Genomic DNA, 20533 nt, shown 5'->3' with positions numbered 1-20533 from the left:
AACAGGACAACGCTCCGCTAAAGGAATCATACTATTTGATGGGAAGCATTCAAGAGGCCATTAAAATGTTTTAGTTTTGTGTTTTGTCTGACTTTTGTCTGCTTTATTGAAGAAATGACTATTTATTTCTAAATAATCATCTTTTTGAGTTAAAATAATTTATATTTAGAGTCACAAATAAATGTGCTCAAAGGCTAAAAAGAGCTATATTTAAAAGGCCCTCTTTTATAAATCTCAGTCATTGTTCTCAGTCATTTAAGCCTCATTTCCACTCCCATGTTTAGCCACAAATAAATGCGCACACGCCTTAATTTCGTCATTTACAAAATTGCTCTTCTATTTAATTATTGGACAAACTGCCAAGACAATATCCTGGAAGAAGTTTCTAAAGAACAGAAAATGAACTTTGGGTTGGTGTGGTTCACTTATGGAATCTCAAACAAAAGAAACTAAGGATAACCCGAAAGGGCTTGGGTAAATGATCCTGGCAGTGACATAACAAAAAATATATAAATAAAGATATACCAATAGTACTAATATTAGTGATAAAAGTGACTGACTCAATACAAAGCAGTACACTACAAGGATGTATGTGAGTTGGAATTTATGCATAAATTGCAAGCGGGTGGGTTTGTAGACAGAAAAAATAAAAAGATAATAAGAAATGTAAGCTCTGTCTCATCTCCTCTTTACCTGAGTGGGATTGGCTTGCTCCAAAAACCCAGTGCATGCATGGCCAGAGTATGCCTAACGTCTGCATATTCGTTTTCAAAAACCAGTTTATGTGTGGGGAAAAATTGTGCATGTTGCATCTATGTGAATACATCGTTTATACATGTGACATCCATCGCTTTAGTTTCATTTCATACTGAAAGCTTGTTTGGATGGCTGTGGCTTTCTTGGCAACATCGAATGAGGGTAATACTGATGATCCTTACTGCCAGTAATGAAGAGGTTACAGTCACATTAATTGCTCTGTCCTCTCCACCAGAGTCTTTTAGTTTGTTGGAGTGTCTGATTAGTATTCTCAGTGCATGAAGAGCTGGTGGTGGTCACACTGCGGCAGAGTTTTCACTCTCTGTCTGTCTTCTTTCATTCCTCTCTACATCTCTTTCTTCACTGTATTCTTTCTCACACCTCTCTCTCTGCTTTTCCTCACATTCCCTCGCTGTCATACGTGCATGCAGGGACAAAAGAAAAAATAACAGGAGTCATGTCCTGTCAGCGTCAGCCATTCAGTGAGTTGAACTGCACTGAATATTGTTTCTGACCTTAACCCTCTGGTCATAAATTGCTTCTCTGAGCTTCAGTGCTGTGGGTGTTTTTTGTATGGAGACCTACACAGTTTCAAATGTAGAATATAACAGAAAATCAACAAAAAGGACTTTAAATCAATAAAAACCCCACTGGGAACATATTACTCTCTGCAATTTAGCATTTATTTCTTTTCACTTGTGCATAACAATCCCTCATTACCTCTCAGTAGTTAGATTTTACTGCACTGCAGTCCTCATCACTGTTAACTGTGCACAGCCACCTCTCTGACAGTAGTATTTTCACCACCTTCGTTTTCACCTGCCACGATGAGATTTCCCAGCAGGACAGAATGTGTGTAAGGCTCAAACAGCTTCTTGCCCACCCCAGTTTTACCTCCGGCTTGGGGCAATAAAATAACATGAGGTTTCAATGTTATACCAAGAAAAAGCAAGGTGAGACATACAAGTAGTAAAACTCACTGTTTTCTAGCAGCTAATTTAAGTAGCAAAGTATTTGGGTTGTCCAAAATTTTATGAAGGGGAGGAATATAAGAGAAATATGTCATAATTTAGAGTTAATACATTGTTGATTGGTTACTTTTGAATATTTTTTTATTGGCAAATACAGTGTTTAATGTTTCAAACGTAATGTTTCCCTTTATCAATCCTGGAATTTTTTTTCTGACAGCAAAACAAAGATGTCAGGTTTATTGCAGTGGAGCTTTTAAATGGAGACCTTTTTTTCCTGTTCTGTTTCTGCAGTAGAAAACAGTTTGTATTTTTTCCACACAGAAATCAATCAGACAATCAATAAAGAATCAGACCTCTAAGCAGAACTAACAATTGCATGGGTATCGATAAAATTGTGTCCGTGTTAATCTCTGTTTAGCAGTGGCAAAGAAGTAAAAGCAGGGGTTTTTTTTTGTTGATTGATTAAATGCTCAAAACAAGACTCAAATTACTATTAAACGACTAATTATAGTGCTTAAACTAATTCTAAGATCCACAGTAATTTAATGGGTATGTGTTTAGTTAACTATCTCCTGCCCCCTTTTATAATCTGCTTATTGCCTTAGGTAATGTATTCAAACATGAAAGGTCATTTCGCCCAAGAGCAATTTTCTTAAAGGGCTTCCAGATCCACAGGTTTTCATCCAAACTGACTGTTTGAAACATCCAAGTAGAGACTCCACACAAAGCAAAACAAACCTTTCTCACTCTCCGTGTGGGCACAGAAGATAACTGTGATGTTTTGAGTTCCTGGTAATGCTTATCAGTGGGCTGTGTCGTTTTACTGTACACATAATGTGATAATACATTTAATTTCAATGAAGTACATGAGACTTCTTGTACCTTCAAAGTTCTTCATGTATTAATCAAAAAAAGATTCTCTCATAAGAGTACTTCAAAGATGAGAATCTACTCTTTGAGGAGAGATCTAAGTTTGTATTTGTATTTTTGCACTTCATTTTTGTTCATGGATAAACCTAAGCTAACACATTTGTTTTGTAGCTTTGCGAGTTTACTTACTTTTTCATAATCTTTGTTGTTTTCCATCCAAAAGTGCACCTTATGCCCTCCAGTTCTATTTTAATAAAAACAGCAACACCCTCATGTCGCTGTTCGGTGGCTTTGATCACACAAGAACTCGTGAATATAAGCACAGAACACCTAGAAACCAAACCTATCCATTTATTCTTTATTCACCTGCCTTTATTTTTGCATTCCAGGTCATTCAGGCCTGACTTTGTGTTGGTGCGCCAGCATGCCTTCAGCATGGCCCAAAACGAGGATTTTAGGAACTTAATCATTGGTCTTCAGTATGCTGGCATCCCCTCAGTCAACTCTCTGGACTCCATCTACAACCTCTGTGACAAACCTTGGGCTGTAAGCAATTTCAACACCACAAATTTACAGCTGCAATTATCTAAAGAGTATTTTAATCACTCTACATCGTAATTGTACGATTTTTTTAAGTTGTCAGTTAGGAGATCCATGCAGAATAAACACCTAACAGAGTGCAAGCATTATAACATTATTACTATATGATTAATCTGCATATATTTCTTACGTATGCACCATATTGCTGCTTCTCTCTTTTTTTCTTATCCTCTAGTTTTCCCAGCTGATCAATAATCAGAAGAGGTTGGGTTCAGATAAGTTCCCTCTCATTGATCAGACCTTCTACCCCAACTACAGAGACATGGTAATGCTATTTTCTGCTTACTGCACACTGTAAACTGTGTTGTGTTTCAATTTGCAGAACACTCACACCTCACTGAGATCTGGAGCTGGCATGTGGCAATGTGATGTGCAGATTATTATATAATATATTGTATTTACTAATTTACAGTAATTGCCTGTTTCAGCACAGCGACAGTCTCTGAAAGGACAAAACAGTGTAGCGCATCAATTAAGTTTCAGGATGCCTGTCAAGTTTTTTTCAGTTTTGACATATTTTTAGCAGAAAGACTACAACACCATTGCACAAATCCTTGCTAAATATATGAGCTTGTGAGAACATAATAACAATATGAGAAAGGTAAGTATTTTTGTTTTTTAAACAAAGATGGGCTAAAAACTGTTGTACAGTACAGTGAAAATCCATGGGTTTTTATTATACGTATAAGAAAGGAGATGGTGCCTATTTCCCTCTTGCATTTTACTTACTAGATTTAGTAAAGCATTCATGTGGTATAATATAGAGGTAGGATTTAAGACACATTTACTTTTTTAAAAAGTGTCTTTAAGTAAAAGTCCCGATTAATCTATCTGAGCTCTTGCTGAAGTCCTGCAAGGTTTATTTTCTTTGATGTTTGGTAGCTGAGGAGAATTTCTAAAAAAAAAAGAAAAGAAAAAGCACATGACACACATCATCTGAGACATTTTATATACAATCTTTTTTGGTACATGGAAATAAAAAAGACTCTATTCGGACAGAAACACATAAATACAAACCCGAACAGGTCTTACAGTATAAAACAGACATGAAACTGCTTAATGCTTCACTAAAGCCATACAGTTAGGATGCATTACTATCATTTTACTATGTTCAAATTGACAGAATCCAATGTACAAATGACTGCGTAGTGCAGGTTGAATGTAAGTAGTTATTGTTAAATGTGACCATAATACGATGTCAAGACATTCTTGATGTTGATGTTCACAATGCATTTTAACCTGTATGACTTTAGTAAAGTTATCCATGAACAAGACAGGGGTCAACTCACACTTTTTACTGAGTTATTATATTGAGTAATTTTAACTGTTAATTATTGTTCATTCAAGGTTGTCAGCTATTTTTCTTTTTTGCTGGTTATGTCAATTTTGAGATTAATCCACTTCCTGTTTTACTTTTTTACTTTTGTTTTAAATGAATTGAGCCTTGTCTTGTTAAATCATTTCCTCTATGGAGAGGGGGGCAGGCTTGGCTTCTACAGATGGCAGTGCAGTTGTTAAAGCGCTGGATTAGATTTTTTGGCACAGAAAATAGTACAACCAATGAAACTAAACACACAAAAACACAAGAGAAGAATCTATATGCTATAAGAACAAATATTGTTAGCATTTAAAATGTTAATTGTCACAAAATACAATATTTACATTCTCATAAATTTGAGGGGAAAAAACTGTGATTAAGGTGAACGAGACTCGTGGTGTATATATAATTCCTGCATCAGATTTAGTAAAAATAGAATTAATTCGAGAATGTCGGTGGTGCTTTGCTGCCTGTATACCGTACTATGAAAAGGTTTTAGGCACTTTAAGTTATTATGCATTACACAATATCATTTTTATGGGGCCCAAATTCAGTATGCAGCATGAAACGAAATAAAGAAGCATCTCAAAGAACAATCATTAGAAGAACAAAGAGTCCTGCAACAGATGGTATGGTCCCCACAGAGCCTTGGAGTCTGAATCATGGAGTCTGAATGGGTTTACATTAGGTGACAAAAGCAATGGAGACAGGCTAAATCCAGCAGAACATTGGAAAAATACTCAGAAACGCTTAGAACTGTACTGAGGTTACCACTGAAAAGTACACTAACATACAGGCACCCTTTGCCTTGGATTTACATGTAAAAACATTGCCCACACCAGATATGGATCAATTCATAAAAATGTAAAAATAAAAATAATTTTTATGGTAGACTTTTGAAAGAGACTTTCAGTTTTTTAGTGCCTAAACCTTCCACACAGATTTGTATATACTGTGTACTTTTATTTGTATTGACAGTTAGCAGATACTATTTAAAGATATTCACTCCCAGGAGGTGTGAAGGAAAAAGGGGGGAAAGGAAATCTGCTGCAGTGGGTCTGGAATTGGTGCAGAAAAGGTTGTGACAGCTTCCTTCTATTATTTATTTACCATTTTTGTTTCCTGATATAACTTTGTCTTATTTTTGCAGCAAATGAACACCTTTATGCTTCATACTTCATGCATAAACAAATGTAAGGCCTTGTATAATTTTATTCATTTACCTTCAGGTAAAAGAATGGTCTAGATCAAATGATGAGTCTAATCTGGCGTGAGAGAAAGAAGATGATTCACTGGAGTGCTGCAGTTTGGACAGATTTTCCAAGATTTACTGTAACAACCACTCAAAGCTCACGGTTACATTATGCTCCCTCAAATTTAATATTCGCGCAGATTTTTTTTAATGAGATCAGTTGCTGTTTTCAACCCCAAATCTGATCTACATAAGCCAAAGCAGGGTTTTGTTTTTTTGTTTTTTGTTTTTTTCATGAGGCATATTGGGAAACATATGGAGTAAAATGAATCTCAGAATTACAGGTCAAGGGTCAGTCATGTCAAAGAAGTCTTTCTCAGACGGAGGCCCACCCCGGTACCAGCTACAGCTTGTGTCAGAGCGGCGGATGCAAGCGTACTGCCGAGCCTGCTCGCCGTTTAGGCTGTTATCCAGCAGCCAGTCAGTCCACAAGCACTCGTTTTCTCCTGTAGATGCACACGGCACTGTGTAACAGGTGTTGATCTAAGAAGAAGAGAAGAATAATCGATTCAGCCCTGTAGTCGTTTTCTTGTCTCATCATTTATTAGTGAAGTAGGTCTCCCGTGTATTATGGATTACAGTTATGCAAAGGTTGGAAGAGAAAACAATGTTCACACATTTTAGACAAAATAAAAACAAACAAAATTTTGTTGAATATAGAGAGACGGTAAAGAGGCAAAGCAGCAGGAACAGATGAGAAGAGTGGCCTTTCTGCTGTAACAGCTGTTACACTGTTTCTTTAGTCTAAGCTCATGAAGGCGTCTCTGACACAGACAGATGAGTGTGAGAAAGATAAATATGTATGCATAGAGAATTGACAGTCCTTACTCACTCTGCATTCACAGCCCATCTGGTATCTATAGTTGAGATTCTTCTTTTGCGACACTGATAAGTTGTCCCAAGACTCTACCAGATCACACTGGCCAATAGAAATCCTCCCATCACTCCACATGCTTCCTGTTTGGTGACATCAGCATTTAGCCTTGCATTCAGTAGAATAGATTAAATAACTATTGCTGTGTCCAAAGGCCTCCATAAGAATCTTAATACTCCTAATGATAAACCAAATTTTTAAGAGCTTCATTGGTATACAGCTTTAACCTAGTGTTTTGGCTGATGATTGTCTCACCTTGTGGAATAAACCTTACACTGGGTGGTGGTCTAATGAATTTGTTTAGCGCTGTCCCCGGCAGACAGGAATCAGTCTCAGTGAAAATGAATAGTTTCACTCCCAAAAGAAAAGCCATTTAGGAAAATTTATCTCTTTACTGATCACAGCACCAATGTACCAACTTGCTTTTTCTTTCAAAGCAAAATATAAAAAGTTTCATTGCATACTGTACCTGAGAGCAGATACCCTGCCTTATTGTTGGAGTCCAGCTTGACTCCACACAGTGATGAGAAAACTGGAGTGTACACATACTGGATATCCTTAGCCTTGTCAAAACCTTTGAACATCTAGGTACAGATGAGAGGAAAAGAGCAGAAAAGTTTTCTACTTTTTAAGAATGGGCTTGGCATAATGTAAATTTAATGCAGTACAGTATGTGCAGCAACAGTGTCATGCAGGAGGAATAATAAAAGAACAACTCTAGGTTTCCAAATTACAGCACCAGAGCACATCCTAGTGCTTAAAATCCAAATGTGCAAATGAAAGTGTTGCATATTTATAATGAGCAGACATTTTTATGAAGAGCAGATGTTAATCCTGTTCAGTAGTCATTATTAACACCATGAGGTCATGTGGAGATAGACATTTGGAACATTTCAGCTTGATTTTTTTCCCCATTGCTCTAAAAATATTTGGACATTTTGCCTTTATTTGACAGTTAACACAGGGACAGGAAGCACTTAAAGACAGAGGGGAGTTTGATGTCAAACAAAGGTGGGAAATCAAACGGTGGATGTTATACTGTTATGTGTGTGCCATTGAGACATTTAACATGCATGATACATTTTACTTTATAGGGGACAGGCTATATGTAGCTCCACATAAACCACACAGTATACAGTTTAAAGGGGGGGGGGGGGGGGGGGGATGGATATGTGTGCATGACCAGGGCTCTCACCTTGATCATTTTTATTTCGTATTGGATCATCTTCATGTAAGGTGAGGAGCTGTTGCTAGGCGACACAATCTTCTCTCCAGATATCTTGGCTCTTATCACTGTTTGGGAAACACAGAAAAAAACAAGGATTAGGATCCTGCAAGTAAATCCAAGATAAGATAAGAACATTGTTTGCATACAAGAAACAATGAAAAACCTGTGCAGATAGATAGATAGATAGATAGATAGATAGATAGATAGATAGATAGATAGATAGATAGATAGATAGATAGATAGATAGAGATGCATTTCCTCTCAGTAGTGATACAGGATGTGTCCTCCTCTCCTCTGGGAGGGAAATCAAAACCCACATGGAATAACAAGTAGCTCTCTGCTTGATCACTCCCATTAACTACCAAGTCCTCTCCACAAGCACATACTGTATGTGAAGTATGAGCATATACTTCACTGTGCATACACACACAGCACATTTTAATGTTACAACCTCTGAGAATATTAATCATAATCAAAACATTATTAACACTGATTGCTTTAAGCAACCTGACCCGAATGTTAGAGGCTTTATGGATACTGAGCTATTTTTCTCTTCCACCAAGCACATTGAATCTACATTTTTAGACATAGGCATGGGCTGTAATGATGACTGACAAATTAATTTCACTGTTAGATGTTTCTTTTTCAGACTGATAACATACTGGTAAGGCAATCAATCCAAGAGAACTGACTTTATTATTATACCTCTGAGGTTCAATTTAATGAAAAGTGAAAAGCAGTGGCATCACAGAAAAATGTATGTGACAGCTACTTATAAGAAAGTGAGTTAAAAACATACACGGAGTGTTTCTTTTCTTTTACCATAATCGACAAGTGCTACCATGTTCAGATTACTAGATTACTGCTTACATTAGTAATATTAAAGTTTGTAATATGTTATGGTTGCATTTCACATTACATTAAAAACTGTCCTGTCAGTGACTAATGAATCTCCAGCAGAATAAGACGTCTATATGAGCTAATTCTCACCCTCAACACATTTTAATGGGGTTTTTTCAACATGCAGGGCAGTTTGATGGACTTTTTGTTTGGAATTCCCTTCATGTTTGAAGGTAAATGTGCTCTGTAATAGCACTAAAATCCACTTAATTTGCTGTAACAAGTTTGCCGTTGTAAAATTTCAAAAGGGTGAATTTTAACCCTGGTCACGAATAAGCCTTTCATAAAGCGAACTATGTAGCTTGTGTGGCTAAATGCCATATATATAGCCATATATATAATCAGAGGGAAAATCAGTGCAGGTATTACAGTAAAAACACTTCTTTTTAAAAGCAGTTGGGTCACAATTTTATACACATGCAAAGTTTGGATAAACATGTCCATCAATGCCTCATCAAGCAACTTGTAATAATAAATCTTTACCAAACTAACAGATACTAAAACTAAGGATATTTCCTCTGTATTTTTATTTTATTTTCGGTAACTAAATTGTTATTTTTCACTTCTCGTTTTAGTTTTTAGTTTAGTTTTCATTAAGTATAACAATCTTGCCCTGCATGTATGAATGATAAAGGCGTACCCACTACACCTGACAAACCTTTAGTATGTAAAGAGTTGAGTTGTTTTATCAGACAGAATAATATTCACCAAATACATTGGGTATTTCTTGTCCTAAAAACATTTGTGCTTTTTCTCTGTGAAGATATTCTGCATGATGGATAATGTAGACTTTCTGCTGCTTAGTAGGTGTTTAGCCAACAGCATAAATATCCTTTAATGAATTCCCTGTAAATTCATCTTCCACATCTATTCTCTGTAAAAGCAGGAGTACAGTCCCTTGTAGTGCAATGGTGAAAGAGAGGGGGGAAAGGAGCCAGAAGTGAATTGAGTAACCTTTGTGAAATCATGAAAGAGAGAGAAAAGTAACAGTGTTAGGGAGAGGGAGTGAAAGTGTGAACCTCACTCTCGCACACAGCTAAGCAAACCTCCTCGCTTGTTTTTTCTTCTTGCTCGACACATAACTGTGCCACGGTTTTGTGTGCTGGTAAGAGGAGGAGGAGCTCAGCATGTTCTGTGAAATTGGCTCAGGAGAAATAAAGACTTTTTTTTTGTTCATCAAACACACAAGTGGAAAGATGGGCAGGCAGACAAATATAACAAATATAACAAGTATAACGCTTTAATCGTTACACTGCTTGCAGCAAAAGAGCTGATCAAGGAACCTTCATACATTACCTTATAGAAAATGTCAGGGAGCATGACTGTAGATGCCTCTATGCTATTTGATATACTTCATTGTTACACTGCATAATTCATAACCGGAGGCTCAGATTCTGTGTGGTAATACATTTGAAAGCATTAGACTTGCAGCCATGCAGTAGTTTTCTTGAGAATAGCTGCTGTAGTTGACAACTTGATCATCTTGGCATTATCCAAAACTTTACAGTGACCACGTTCCCTGTAGTACCTTACCTTACAGTCTGACCCCTACAAAGACACACCTGCCCATTAACCCACCTACTGTGTATACACACATGCAGCTGCAACCTCAAAAAATGTCAGCAGAGTTTGGTTTGATTAATTAGCTGTATTTGTTTAAGTAGGCACGGTCAAAGCTTGAGCTGTAGACTACCACATCTACAGCTACTACTGAATCTTTTCACTTTCTCTCTATTATATTTGATCAAAGTTGTTCTTTTTTTCCCATAATATCCAGTTAGCACATTGAATGTGGCACTAGTAAAATAATAGGTTGTACATAAGTTTAATGTAACAAGTTTGATGTGTTTAACATTCTGAAAGGATACATTTTAACCAAGTTCACAGGGTATTAGGAGTCCTGTTACTTTTTGATACTAAAATACATTTTGCAGCTGATAGTTTTGTATTTCAGCTCAAATATCTGTATGCAAGATTAAAGTATTTTTTAGTTAATAATTTATGTATTTCGTTAATAATTTAGCTTAGGTATGTGACGCTAAATCATTATAGATTAAGGATTTCTTAAAATTCTGGTTACCGCACAGGAGCCAGTGTATATATTTTTGCATGAATTTATTTTCATAAGGATCTTTCAGGGATTTTTCAGTCCTGCTCTACTGTAATGTAACATGTGTGCATGGTGGTATTTTTGCCTTGCTTCATTTGATGCTTACTAAAAAAATATATATCATTTTAGCAGGCTGATTTCTCACTCATAATTGAGCCTTCAAACACCAGTCTAACCACCTCTTCGGCTGTGATTACAGAGCATAATAACACCGTCAAGCTTACTTCACAAAAATACCAATGGATACTATTATATTATTGCCCCCTTGTTCGGTTCAGCTCTTTGATCTGGTCTTCATTTGCACACACACACACACACACACACACACACACACACACACACACACACACACACACACACACACACACACACACACACACACACACACAAAAGAAACATGTCTCAAGATAGACAAAGTGCTTTGGAAAATTAGCTGTCACTCTGTGTGCCCTATTAATGGCCAGCAGTATACCAGGGAATAGATATGTTCTGTGGACAGATCAAACAATTTGCAGTCTTGGCTTTGGTCGTGTGTCAGTGCCAAAATAGAATCTATAGCTAACTAGCCATATGGTGATTTTAATCTTTAATTAAGGAACTATTGGTTGGGTAAGGCAGAAAAATTCTAGATTGGATTTGCAAGAAGCCATAACATTTTTTGGAAAGTGCATTCCATGACATATACTTAAGAAATTGTCTATAATAATAAGTGAATTGCAAAACCTTCCAAAACAGTTGTCTTGGCCTAGATTATCTGAAATGTTTACTCCCACACCCCCACCCCGTCTTTGAAGTGTACACGCTGGGTTACCAGCTAATTTCAGTTACTGCAGCTGTGTTATGAACGGGAATAAGGACAGGCACGCCTGCTGAGTGAAAGTAGCTGTGCATCTGCCCCACAGTTTCATAACCAAAGAGAAATATTGCAAACTTGTACCATGAGAACCTATCTGTAGTAAGTAACTTCCCCCTCCAAGATGAATCGGCACCCTTGTCATGCTCACAAAGCTGGACTGTCAGTGGGCTTTCACACTGATATTGTTAGTATGCAGACCATTAGACCAAGCCTATAGACATGGAAATGAAGTGGGGAGAGACTGGGGAAAGAGAGAGAGCGAGAGAGATGGAGTAGGCTGAGTTGGCATGGCTTGGCCTCTGTCCAACAAACAGACACTCACATGCACACAATGTCAAATACACAAACATGGCCAGGGAACCGTCCAAGGTTTGTCCAGATGGGATATTACTCAGATGTTGAGCTTTATTCAAAGAGCTCATCGACTCTGACAGCACTGTCAGGTCAGCTAAAGGACACCACCAGCCTACTCTTAGAAAACAACCAAGGATGGCCTCAGGTGCCACCAAGTGAAACAAGTTTTTTTGTTTCGATTTTGAGTCTCCTTTTTTGTTATGCATCGGTCTAGAAAATTATATCCTATCTGAAAAAGGCCCAGTATCCATATCCATTAAGAGACAGGCACATACCTTTGGAACTAAAAACTTGCCACAGTTCAAAAGAATTTTCAATTATCTTTAGTAATTCTTCTGAATTTATGTACAACTTATGTAAAAGGTTTTTCATGTGATACAACCTTTGTAAGAGTTCACACAATAAGTTTCATCTGGGCTCATTTTTATCATTTATTTTTACTTACTGTTTACATTGTACACCTATTGTCAATGCCACTAAATATTACATGACTTTAAAATGTAGCTGTGGACAATCTCTTTGGGGGCATATGCCATTTACCCTTTTTTCACCGCTCTAAATCTAGAATTTGTATTGATCAATTTTGTTTTGTTTCTGTTCTGACCCATGTTTAGATTATTCACTGTATGTTAAAAATCGATGTAACTACCAGCAGGGGGAGACTGTTGGAGTTTTACCTGGGTGGCTCCACAGTGTAGTTAAGTGAAAAATTCCTGGTTTGATCCTGGAGGAGACAAAAATCCCTTTGGTACTGAGTCAAAAAGGGCATCAGCCTTAAAAAAACAAAAAAACAAAAAAAACACGTGACACTGCGGTGACCCCTTGTGAATAAGCAGCCAAAAGTAATTTGTTTTTATATAGAAGCCAATGGAAAAATGACCCTTGACCTCTGCCCCAATGTTTTTGTCAAATAAGTGTCCAGATCAAAGCTAAGCTCCCCTCATGAGGTGCAGTGCTGGGAAAAAGTACTTTCCCCTTTCCTGATTTTTTTTCCCCCTTTTTTTAATTGTCACACTTAAATGGATCAGATCATTGTCTAAATAATAGACAAAGTGAACCCAAGTAAATGCAAAATACAGTTTTTAAATGATCATTTCAAGGGGGGGAAGCTATTCTAAGCTACCTGGCTCTGTGTGAAAAAAGTAATTGCCCCCCTAAATCTAATAGCAAGATTGTGCCATCAAAGTGTTTGTGATAACTGACAATGATGGCAATCTTTCACATCACTGTGGAAATATTTTGGCCCACTCTTCCTTGCAGAACTAATTTAATTCAGCCATCACTGTTAAAGGTCATGCCAAAGCATCTCAATCTGATTTAAGTCCAGACTTTAATAGCTTGGATAGCAATTTTCCCCACAATAAACAAAATCACCATGTAAAAACTAGATTTTGTAATTATTTGGGTTATCTTTGTGTGTATTAAAATTTGTTTGATTATCTAAAACATTTAAATGACAAAACAATGCAAAAAAAAAAACAACCAAAAAAACCCAAAGCAATCAAATTATGTTTCACTGAATTGTATATTTATCTAAAACTGTGTACTTTTCTCTCAGTAGATTTTTGTTCGTTTCAGTTTTGTTGTAATCAGTAAAAGGATAAGGTAAAAACATTCTTGTCTACAAACTGCCCCTTTCTACAGAGTCCAATCTAAACACCCTGCAGATGGTGAGGTTTTGTCACAGTTTTCATCTTAGAACTATTTTTCAAAGGTTTTGCTGGATAGTTTCATGTCTAATTGACTACAACAGGAGTTTTTTGTTTTTGTTTTTTTAATAAAAGGCCTACATTATGTCTGACAAGTCTCTACTATGTGAGTAATTGGTGTCCTTCAGTTGCTCTGTCAGATCTGCAACATGCTCAACAAGTCCAGTTTCAAAATATAAAGATAGCAACAGCAATAATGCTCGGTTCAAGGTGTCTCAGTATGACTTCGCTAATCAGTGGCTGATGTCCATCTTCTGTTTACATTCTATGGCTTACTAAATAAGCATACCTGGACAACCAAATAAATGTGTGACAACTTTGCAGTTAGAAACCTACTCTCTATAACCAATGATTAAAAAACAGGGCACAGTGCCATGCAGCTGAAAACCAGAACATTCCAGCTTGAGATGTTATTCTGGTTAGTTCAGGTCCTCTACTAGTTTTCCTTTATAGTTGCAGGCTTTGAAGAAAGCTCAAAGAGCCAAATATTCATACTTGCAGATATTTAATCTCAGCCATCAATGGCACGCATCACATGTAAAATGCTGTCCTAAAAACCTTGTATTGAGATAACCAAGATCTAAATTGGCTGTTCACCTGGAGATTTTGAATACAGGTATTGCCTTTCATTTAACCTGGCCTTTGTTTTCAAAGCACTTTAAAGAAGTTGACTCTTTAAACCTAAAGGGATTTGCAGACCAACTAGAAAACATGACTAAAATAAAAGCAATTTCCTCTTCTCTCTCTCTCTCTCTGTCTCCCTCTCTCCTCTGCTGGAGTGTAACCTTTGACCAAAGCACATACTCCAGCTTTCCACACTCTGGAGCCAAGTACTCAAAGTCAGAGCAGAGTGTTGGTTTTGGCTTGTGCTTAGACAAGAAAGAACTGGATGACGGGGGCGTCGGACAGAGAGACAGGCACACAGACAAACGGACGGACAGAAAGTAGGCCAGGACTTTTTCTTTTTCTTTTTTTAGGGCTTGTTTTTATGTGAGTGACAACAGGAAGGCGCTAATTTCTTAAAACAGATAGCACACAAGAAAAAGTTCATGTTAAGAGAAAAACTGCATCCAAATCAACTTATTTAAATACTGCTATAAATATCAACCATGAAATTATGTTCAGATAACTCACGTTTTCTATGAATAATAATCATAATAATCAAAAAAGCCACAGTAGCTTAGCCATGAACCTCTATTGATTAGTTCTTGTAAAACTAATTTTGCACTGTGGATTGATTTTTCCCCCTAAAAGCATGTAATTAATCTGATCAGTAATCCAAATAATAAGTTGGTTAGTCAATATGTAAGGACATTGTCCAGATTAAAATAAATAAATAAAGCATGCACCTATTTTCACACACATAACCTTGGTTATTCTACATTCAATAACTTACCAATCTCAGCACTGCAAAAGAGCTGTTGTGGGTGTGCTGGGTGGCAGCTGCATCCCTCCACAACTTCCTCCAAGCCTGCACCAAGCAAAATGAGCACCCAAAGCCCCAGACACACACTCCGCTCCTGGGACACGGCCATGATGACTCTGGCTACCTCTGACCGCTCCACCACTTGATGAAAGCTCGGCAACCTCTTGTGATCCTGTTAAGTTCCCCTGGAAGCAAGTCGGGTGGGCAGTCAGCAAGAGGGCAGGGTGATAGATAAGACGGTGGGGTCGAAGTGGTAAGATGAGCTCTGCTGAGCCGAAAGGCAGCTGTGGATAGAAATGTTTTCATAAGTTTAAAGTAAACCTATGAATTCAAGCTGCAGTGAAGGGAAGGGAAGGCTGCTGCTACTGTTGCTGCTGCTGCTGCTGCTCTCTTTTCTCTTCTCCTCTCTCCCTCTCTGTAGACAATACGCAGAGGAACTTACAATAGTTGGATCCCCTCACACTCTGGTCTTGAATGCTGAGAGGGTCGCACACAGGGAGCCTCTTATGTGCTCAACAATTTAGGGACAGCCTCCTCTAACGCAAGAAGAAAAACTACCATCCTTTGGCTCTTCTTCTGCCCTCTTTTGATGTCCTCACTCTCCTCCCATAGGCTGGCATAGGTCTCATTCACTTAGTCATAGTTTCATGTTTCATGTAATCACATCCACTTGGGAGATTAGGTTTGGTTTTTGGATTTTGTTTACAGAGCTGCAGTGGATTTGTGTACATACACGATTCCCGGAGGATGAGTCCCGCTGATTTTGGTGATTCCCCGACTTGTCCTCTAGCACCACCATGAGCATCACATGTTAGGATTTTACTGAAATAAAGACACATTTTTTTGTTATTTTTGCAGTGTTCATGTGACTTTCATAAGATGTTTATTGGCATTATTTGAGGATGAATTTTACTGACTTTGATTTGAGTTTTCGTTTATTGCAGCAGTTTTACTGCCTTACTAATAACGACCACTGCTAAAGGAGCCTCTTATTTTTCACTGCAGGATTTTCCAGTTTGTTATTATAACTAACATAAGTTGTCATTATGCTTCTTCATCATTATTTATCCATCAGTTATACTGTTTCTTTGCAGATTACAACACCAAGCTTCCCAGTGGTGGTGAAGATTGGACATGCTCACTCTGGAATGGGAAAGGTAATTGATTGATTTATCTACCAACTGACATATATACAGTTAGATTAACCATGTAACCACACCTGCTTTACTTACACTTTAGCTACCATTCAAAGATATGTGGGGATCAAATATTACAGCCAGGAAATAGTTTTGGCTCTGTGAATGGAGGACAAATCATGTGGCTATTATAGTAGTTAGCTTAGATGGTTAAATGGTAACCATAAAGCACCACTACATCTAGAATCACATTTATTATACTTTTTAGTGCTTTTGCTGGCATACGCGTCCACTTAATAGCCTTCTCCCATCCTCTGCTTCCATCTTAGATGTCTTTCTTTATCCCTTTCCTCCTATCAGTTCATCATTTTTATTCTCTCTTCCCTTTTACCTTTTGTCCAAACATTGTGCTGTTATTGATTGACAACTGTGTTAATATTTTCTGGCTGAAATCAGAGTGGAGCGTTTCTACTGCTCCTGATCGATCCACCACACATCATTCCCCTGAACTGCTCAGTTCGATAAGCCATTTTCACACATGCACTGCAGCCCCGAACTTTTCTGCACATTATATGGAGAAGCTTTATGTGAGAAAGCAAACGTCTTAACCGGTCAGATTGGACATTAGATTGATTTTACACTGTTAACCAATGTTTGATGGCCAGTTGAACCATCAAACAAGCAGGTGAGTTTTGCAGCAACTGCATTGTCAATCGGCTTTGAACACAGCCAGTCAACTTCATGAGTATGTCCAGTAGTGATGATGCATTTGTTTGTTTGTTTTAAAAATCATGTGTTCTACATTTGAGAAACGGCAACTTCAAGCACTGTCCTGACCTGACTCTCCTGACATTGTGATCCATGTAGTGCCAACTCTGTGCTGGGTTACCCTTATTCATTAAATATCATTTATTGTGATACAAGAAGGTATTATTTGTGTATTACAACCGAGTTACAGGAGCTCAACAACCACTCATCTGTGAAAATGTTCTACCCACATGTACCAGCACAGTCCTCCCGGTCTTAAAAGTAAAGCCAATGGAGAAGCGCTTTAACCTGCACTTTTTCTATTTACCAGCAGGGGGTGAAATGTGCATTGGTGGCATTTGCATGACAAATTGTAAGACTGGGTGCATATTGGGAGTCTTTCTTTATTTGAATAAATAAATTAAGTATTTATATGTTTTACTCCACTGTAGGTTAAGGTGGACAATGTGAGCGACTTCCAGGACATTGCAAGTGTGGTGGCCATCACTCAGACTTACTGTACTACAGAGCCATTCGTAGACGCCAAGTACGACATCAGGGTCCAGAAAATTGGCACGGACTACAAAGCCTACATGTAAGTGTGCTGTCCTTGTGCGTCATTTGGATTTAGAGATGATATATTGTGTGTGTGTGTGTGCGTGCACGCTCATGTACCAGCATTTTAGCAGACAGAAATATAAATCTTGAAGTTTATCATACCACATCTCCGTGTCTCATGTGCCTTTAGTTTAGAAAAAAACAAAGAGCATATGCTAGCATATGGTTATGAAACTGCCATTCAGACAGATAACCTACAGCTGGGCTCTCTGCCTGACTGCAGTTAGTAGCTGAAGCCACAAACCTCCTGCTGCAAGGATGCTTACTTCTCTCTGCCTTTAATTGCCTGCATTTATAATATCTATACTGAGGGACTGACTCTGTAATGAGGCTTTAACATAATAATTTAATGCACAATTTCCTCTCCTTTTCCAGGCGAACATCTATCTCTGGTAATTGGAAAAGCAACACTGGATCTGCCATGTTGGAACAAGTAGCCATGACTGACAAGTGAGCACCGCTTCCACATTAGTGATGCTCAGGCTGCCCTGATGTCACACACATCTCTCTTGTGTTTTACCACAGTTAGTCAGTGTACTCAGATTAATTCAGCTGAAAGCAGTTGGCATTTTGTACCACAACTGTTTTCACATCATCTGCTCATGGGTGAAGCATGCATTTCAGCACAGTATTAAGAGCACAGGTATAGTAAGTCAAACTGTAAACGGTATCTAGTGCACTTTCAGCACCGTTATCTGTGTACAGCAGCCCTGGAACAAGCAGTGCAAACATTATTATTCAAATATTATTTATAGAGTTGCAGTTGTCAAACAACTTTCAGCTCAATTTTCAGTTTTTCATGGACTCTCTTATGCTTATGCAAGCTACCAGGGCTAGAACAGTGGATTAGAGTACATTATCCTTCAGGTGAGTATTGATCCGTCTGTTTTGACCCTAGCTTGACCGGGAGGAGTAAAGCAAGGAAATAAACAGCACCTTCATAGGTTACAGCCTGGAGCTAGAGAGGACTCAAGAACGAGTTTGCCATTGGGATCTAAGCCCAAACAACATTTCTGCTCCACGCTGTGCTGAAGTGATACATAAATCAATACCACTGCTTAATTAGTGTGCAAGAACCAAACTTTTCATTAACAATAAGGCAGGAAAGGTTCACCATCATCTCCCACCTTGTTTTGACACAGCAAAGAAAAATAATTGCAAGTTAACTACCTATTCTTGTTGCACATTGTCACCTATTGTCGCCTTTGACAGCTGTTAATAGGCCTAATTTGTCACACTTTTCTTTGTGACAGGTATAAACTGTGGGTCGATACCTGCTCAGAGATCTTTGGAGGGCTGGATATCTGTGCTGTCAAAGCCATCTGTGGCAAGGATGGAAACGACTACATTACAGAGGTGAGAAGGAAAGGAAGGGAAGGGAGGAGTAAAACAAAAGAACTCAAAAGATTTTTAGACTTTTTCCTGCGTCACTGTATTTATTGACTCTTGCGTTTTGTTTGGAAACTTTCGCCACGTTGACATCAGCCTGTGGGAGCTGTGTTGCATAAGCATATTAAATTTAGCATGTCTGGCCCAATTTACACTGCTGGGAGCAGAGATTGTCTGGCTGGGAATAAACTGATTGAGGTAACCTGAATGCACATTAAGGGTTTAATAACTGATGTCTGGTGACACTCTGACGTGCATACATTTCACAATTTGTGTCACTTTATGTTCATCTTTTACAACAGATTGCTCTGTCTGGGTGTTTCAAAGCTTTACTATCTCTCTATTTCTCTTTCACCTCTGCCTTTCCAGTGTTTTTTTTATCGCAAACTGGTTTTTGTGTTTTGCAGCCTTTAGTCGTGATGACAGCAAAGTAGAAGTATAAATTTCTTCTGCTGCAATGCTACCTTTTATGTAGAAAATGTTTACATAAACCAAAACCATTAAGTTTTTAAAGGCTATAAAGTATAAGAGCTTAGATTTAGGAATGAGTCCAGATTGGACAGATTGGAGGGGTCTGGCAGGATGACTGCACCAGATTCTCAATGTTCAGGCTGAGATAGAGCCATGATCAAGAGAAGCTGACATAGAAAGAGGTTACAATAAAGTATGAGGAGCTTTGAAAATTGGTTTTCTGGCTGTATTGGTTCTCTTAAAGTTGGGTAGTTAAGGCACTTCAGTGTGGCAGGTTAAGCTTCAGAAACTGATGGTAATATATTTGAACCCAAAGGCAGAGAACTGATACAAAAAGAAAAAGTATGAGCTGCAAATAATTGAAGGGACTCAGACAATTGCAGCAACACTACTACTAAGCTGTTGAAAAATAGGTAGAATTCAGGAGTACAAGGCCAAAGATGAAATGTTTAGTGACCAGCAGCTTGACAAGCTTGGGTTTGTAGGGCAGAAACTAAAGTGTTCTAGAAAGAGCTGCTTCTCTGTGGAACAATTTTAGCAGTAAGTACAGAGCATCTTAATTATGTAGGTCATTGCAGCTTGCTCATTTATGGGTCAGTTCTTATCAAAATTGTGATAACTGGCCACGAAAAGATGGAACAAAATGGTAAGCACACTTCAGATATGGTAAAACACAGCCTGCTTTGTGAAAGTCAATAAAGAAGCCAGAACAGACAAACCAACTCGATGTTTCTAGACGGCAGCTAATCAACTTATAGAAAGAGTAGAGCAAAAGCTGAAGTAGTCTAACAGCTAAGAGTGTTTTTGTGATAAACAGATTAGACAGATGGAGGGGGAGATATGGTGACAGTTTTAAAATAACAGGATTATGTAGTGATGATTCAGACGAGATATGTTTGTGGAAATAACAGTATGACTAAAAATGATAAAAAAGAGACCATGCATCAG

The 20533-nt window shown here is 38.0% G+C and overlaps 2 protein-coding genes across 3 annotated transcripts in view; one reads left to right on the top strand and one right to left on the bottom strand.

The window, feature by feature from the left end:
- The window catches only part of syn2b (synapsin IIb), an 89038-nt gene that overhangs the window by 60771 nt on the left and 7734 nt on the right, over positions 1 to 20533 (top strand). Inside the window, exons 4-9 of the mRNA XM_063473974.1 lie at positions 2987 to 3143; positions 3373 to 3462; positions 16319 to 16381; positions 17560 to 17702; positions 18101 to 18175; positions 18979 to 19081. Of these exons, the coding sequence (XP_063330044.1) occupies positions 2987 to 3143; positions 3373 to 3462; positions 16319 to 16381; positions 17560 to 17702; positions 18101 to 18175; positions 18979 to 19081 (631 nt within the window). The remainder of the gene's footprint in view (positions 1 to 2986; positions 3144 to 3372; positions 3463 to 16318; positions 16382 to 17559; positions 17703 to 18100; positions 18176 to 18978; positions 19082 to 20533) is intronic.
- Positions 4136 to 15949, bottom strand: LOC134627664 (metalloproteinase inhibitor 4-like). 2 transcript variants are annotated; one of them, XM_063473973.1, is made up of 6 exons: positions 15667 to 15949; positions 15195 to 15508; positions 7837 to 7934; positions 7111 to 7225; positions 6600 to 6724; positions 4136 to 6250 (listed from the first exon to the last, which is right to left on the bottom strand). In XM_063473973.1, the coding sequence occupies exons 2-6, from the start codon at positions 15331 to 15333 to the stop codon at positions 6053 to 6055; spliced, it is 675 nt and encodes a 224-aa protein (XP_063330043.1). In that variant the 5' UTR covers positions 15334 to 15508; positions 15667 to 15949; the 3' UTR covers positions 4136 to 6052. The 2 variants fall into 2 exon arrangements, with proteins under 2 accessions (XP_063330043.1, XP_063330042.1); XM_063473972.1 differs by having other exon boundaries at positions 15195 to 15949.

Source organism: Pelmatolapia mariae, linkage group LG5 (assembly GCF_036321145.2).
Source record: "Pelmatolapia mariae isolate MD_Pm_ZW linkage group LG5, Pm_UMD_F_2, whole genome shotgun sequence".
Lineage (NCBI taxonomy): Eukaryota > Metazoa > Chordata > Actinopteri > Cichliformes > Cichlidae > Pelmatolapia > Pelmatolapia mariae.
Note: the sequence above shows the minus strand (reverse complement) of the source record. Positions and strands in the feature narration are given on the sequence as shown.

What these genes read in the sequence shown, in the direction of transcription:
- LOC134627664 (XM_063473972.1), bottom strand. Translation starts at nt 15,333, where the DNA reads ATGGCCGTGTCCCAGGAGCGGAGTGTGTGTCTGGGGCTTTGGGTGCTC. An exon ending in GGCAGGGTATCTGCTCTCAG is followed by an intron (nt 6,725 to 7,110) that starts GTACAGTATGCA and finishes GTCACCAAACAG; the next exon opens with GAAGCATGTGGAGTGATGGG. An exon ending in AGATGGGCTGTGAATGCAGA is followed by an intron (nt 6,251 to 6,599) that starts GTGAGTAAGGAC and finishes TCTTCTTCTTAG; the next exon opens with ATCAACACCTGTTACACAGT.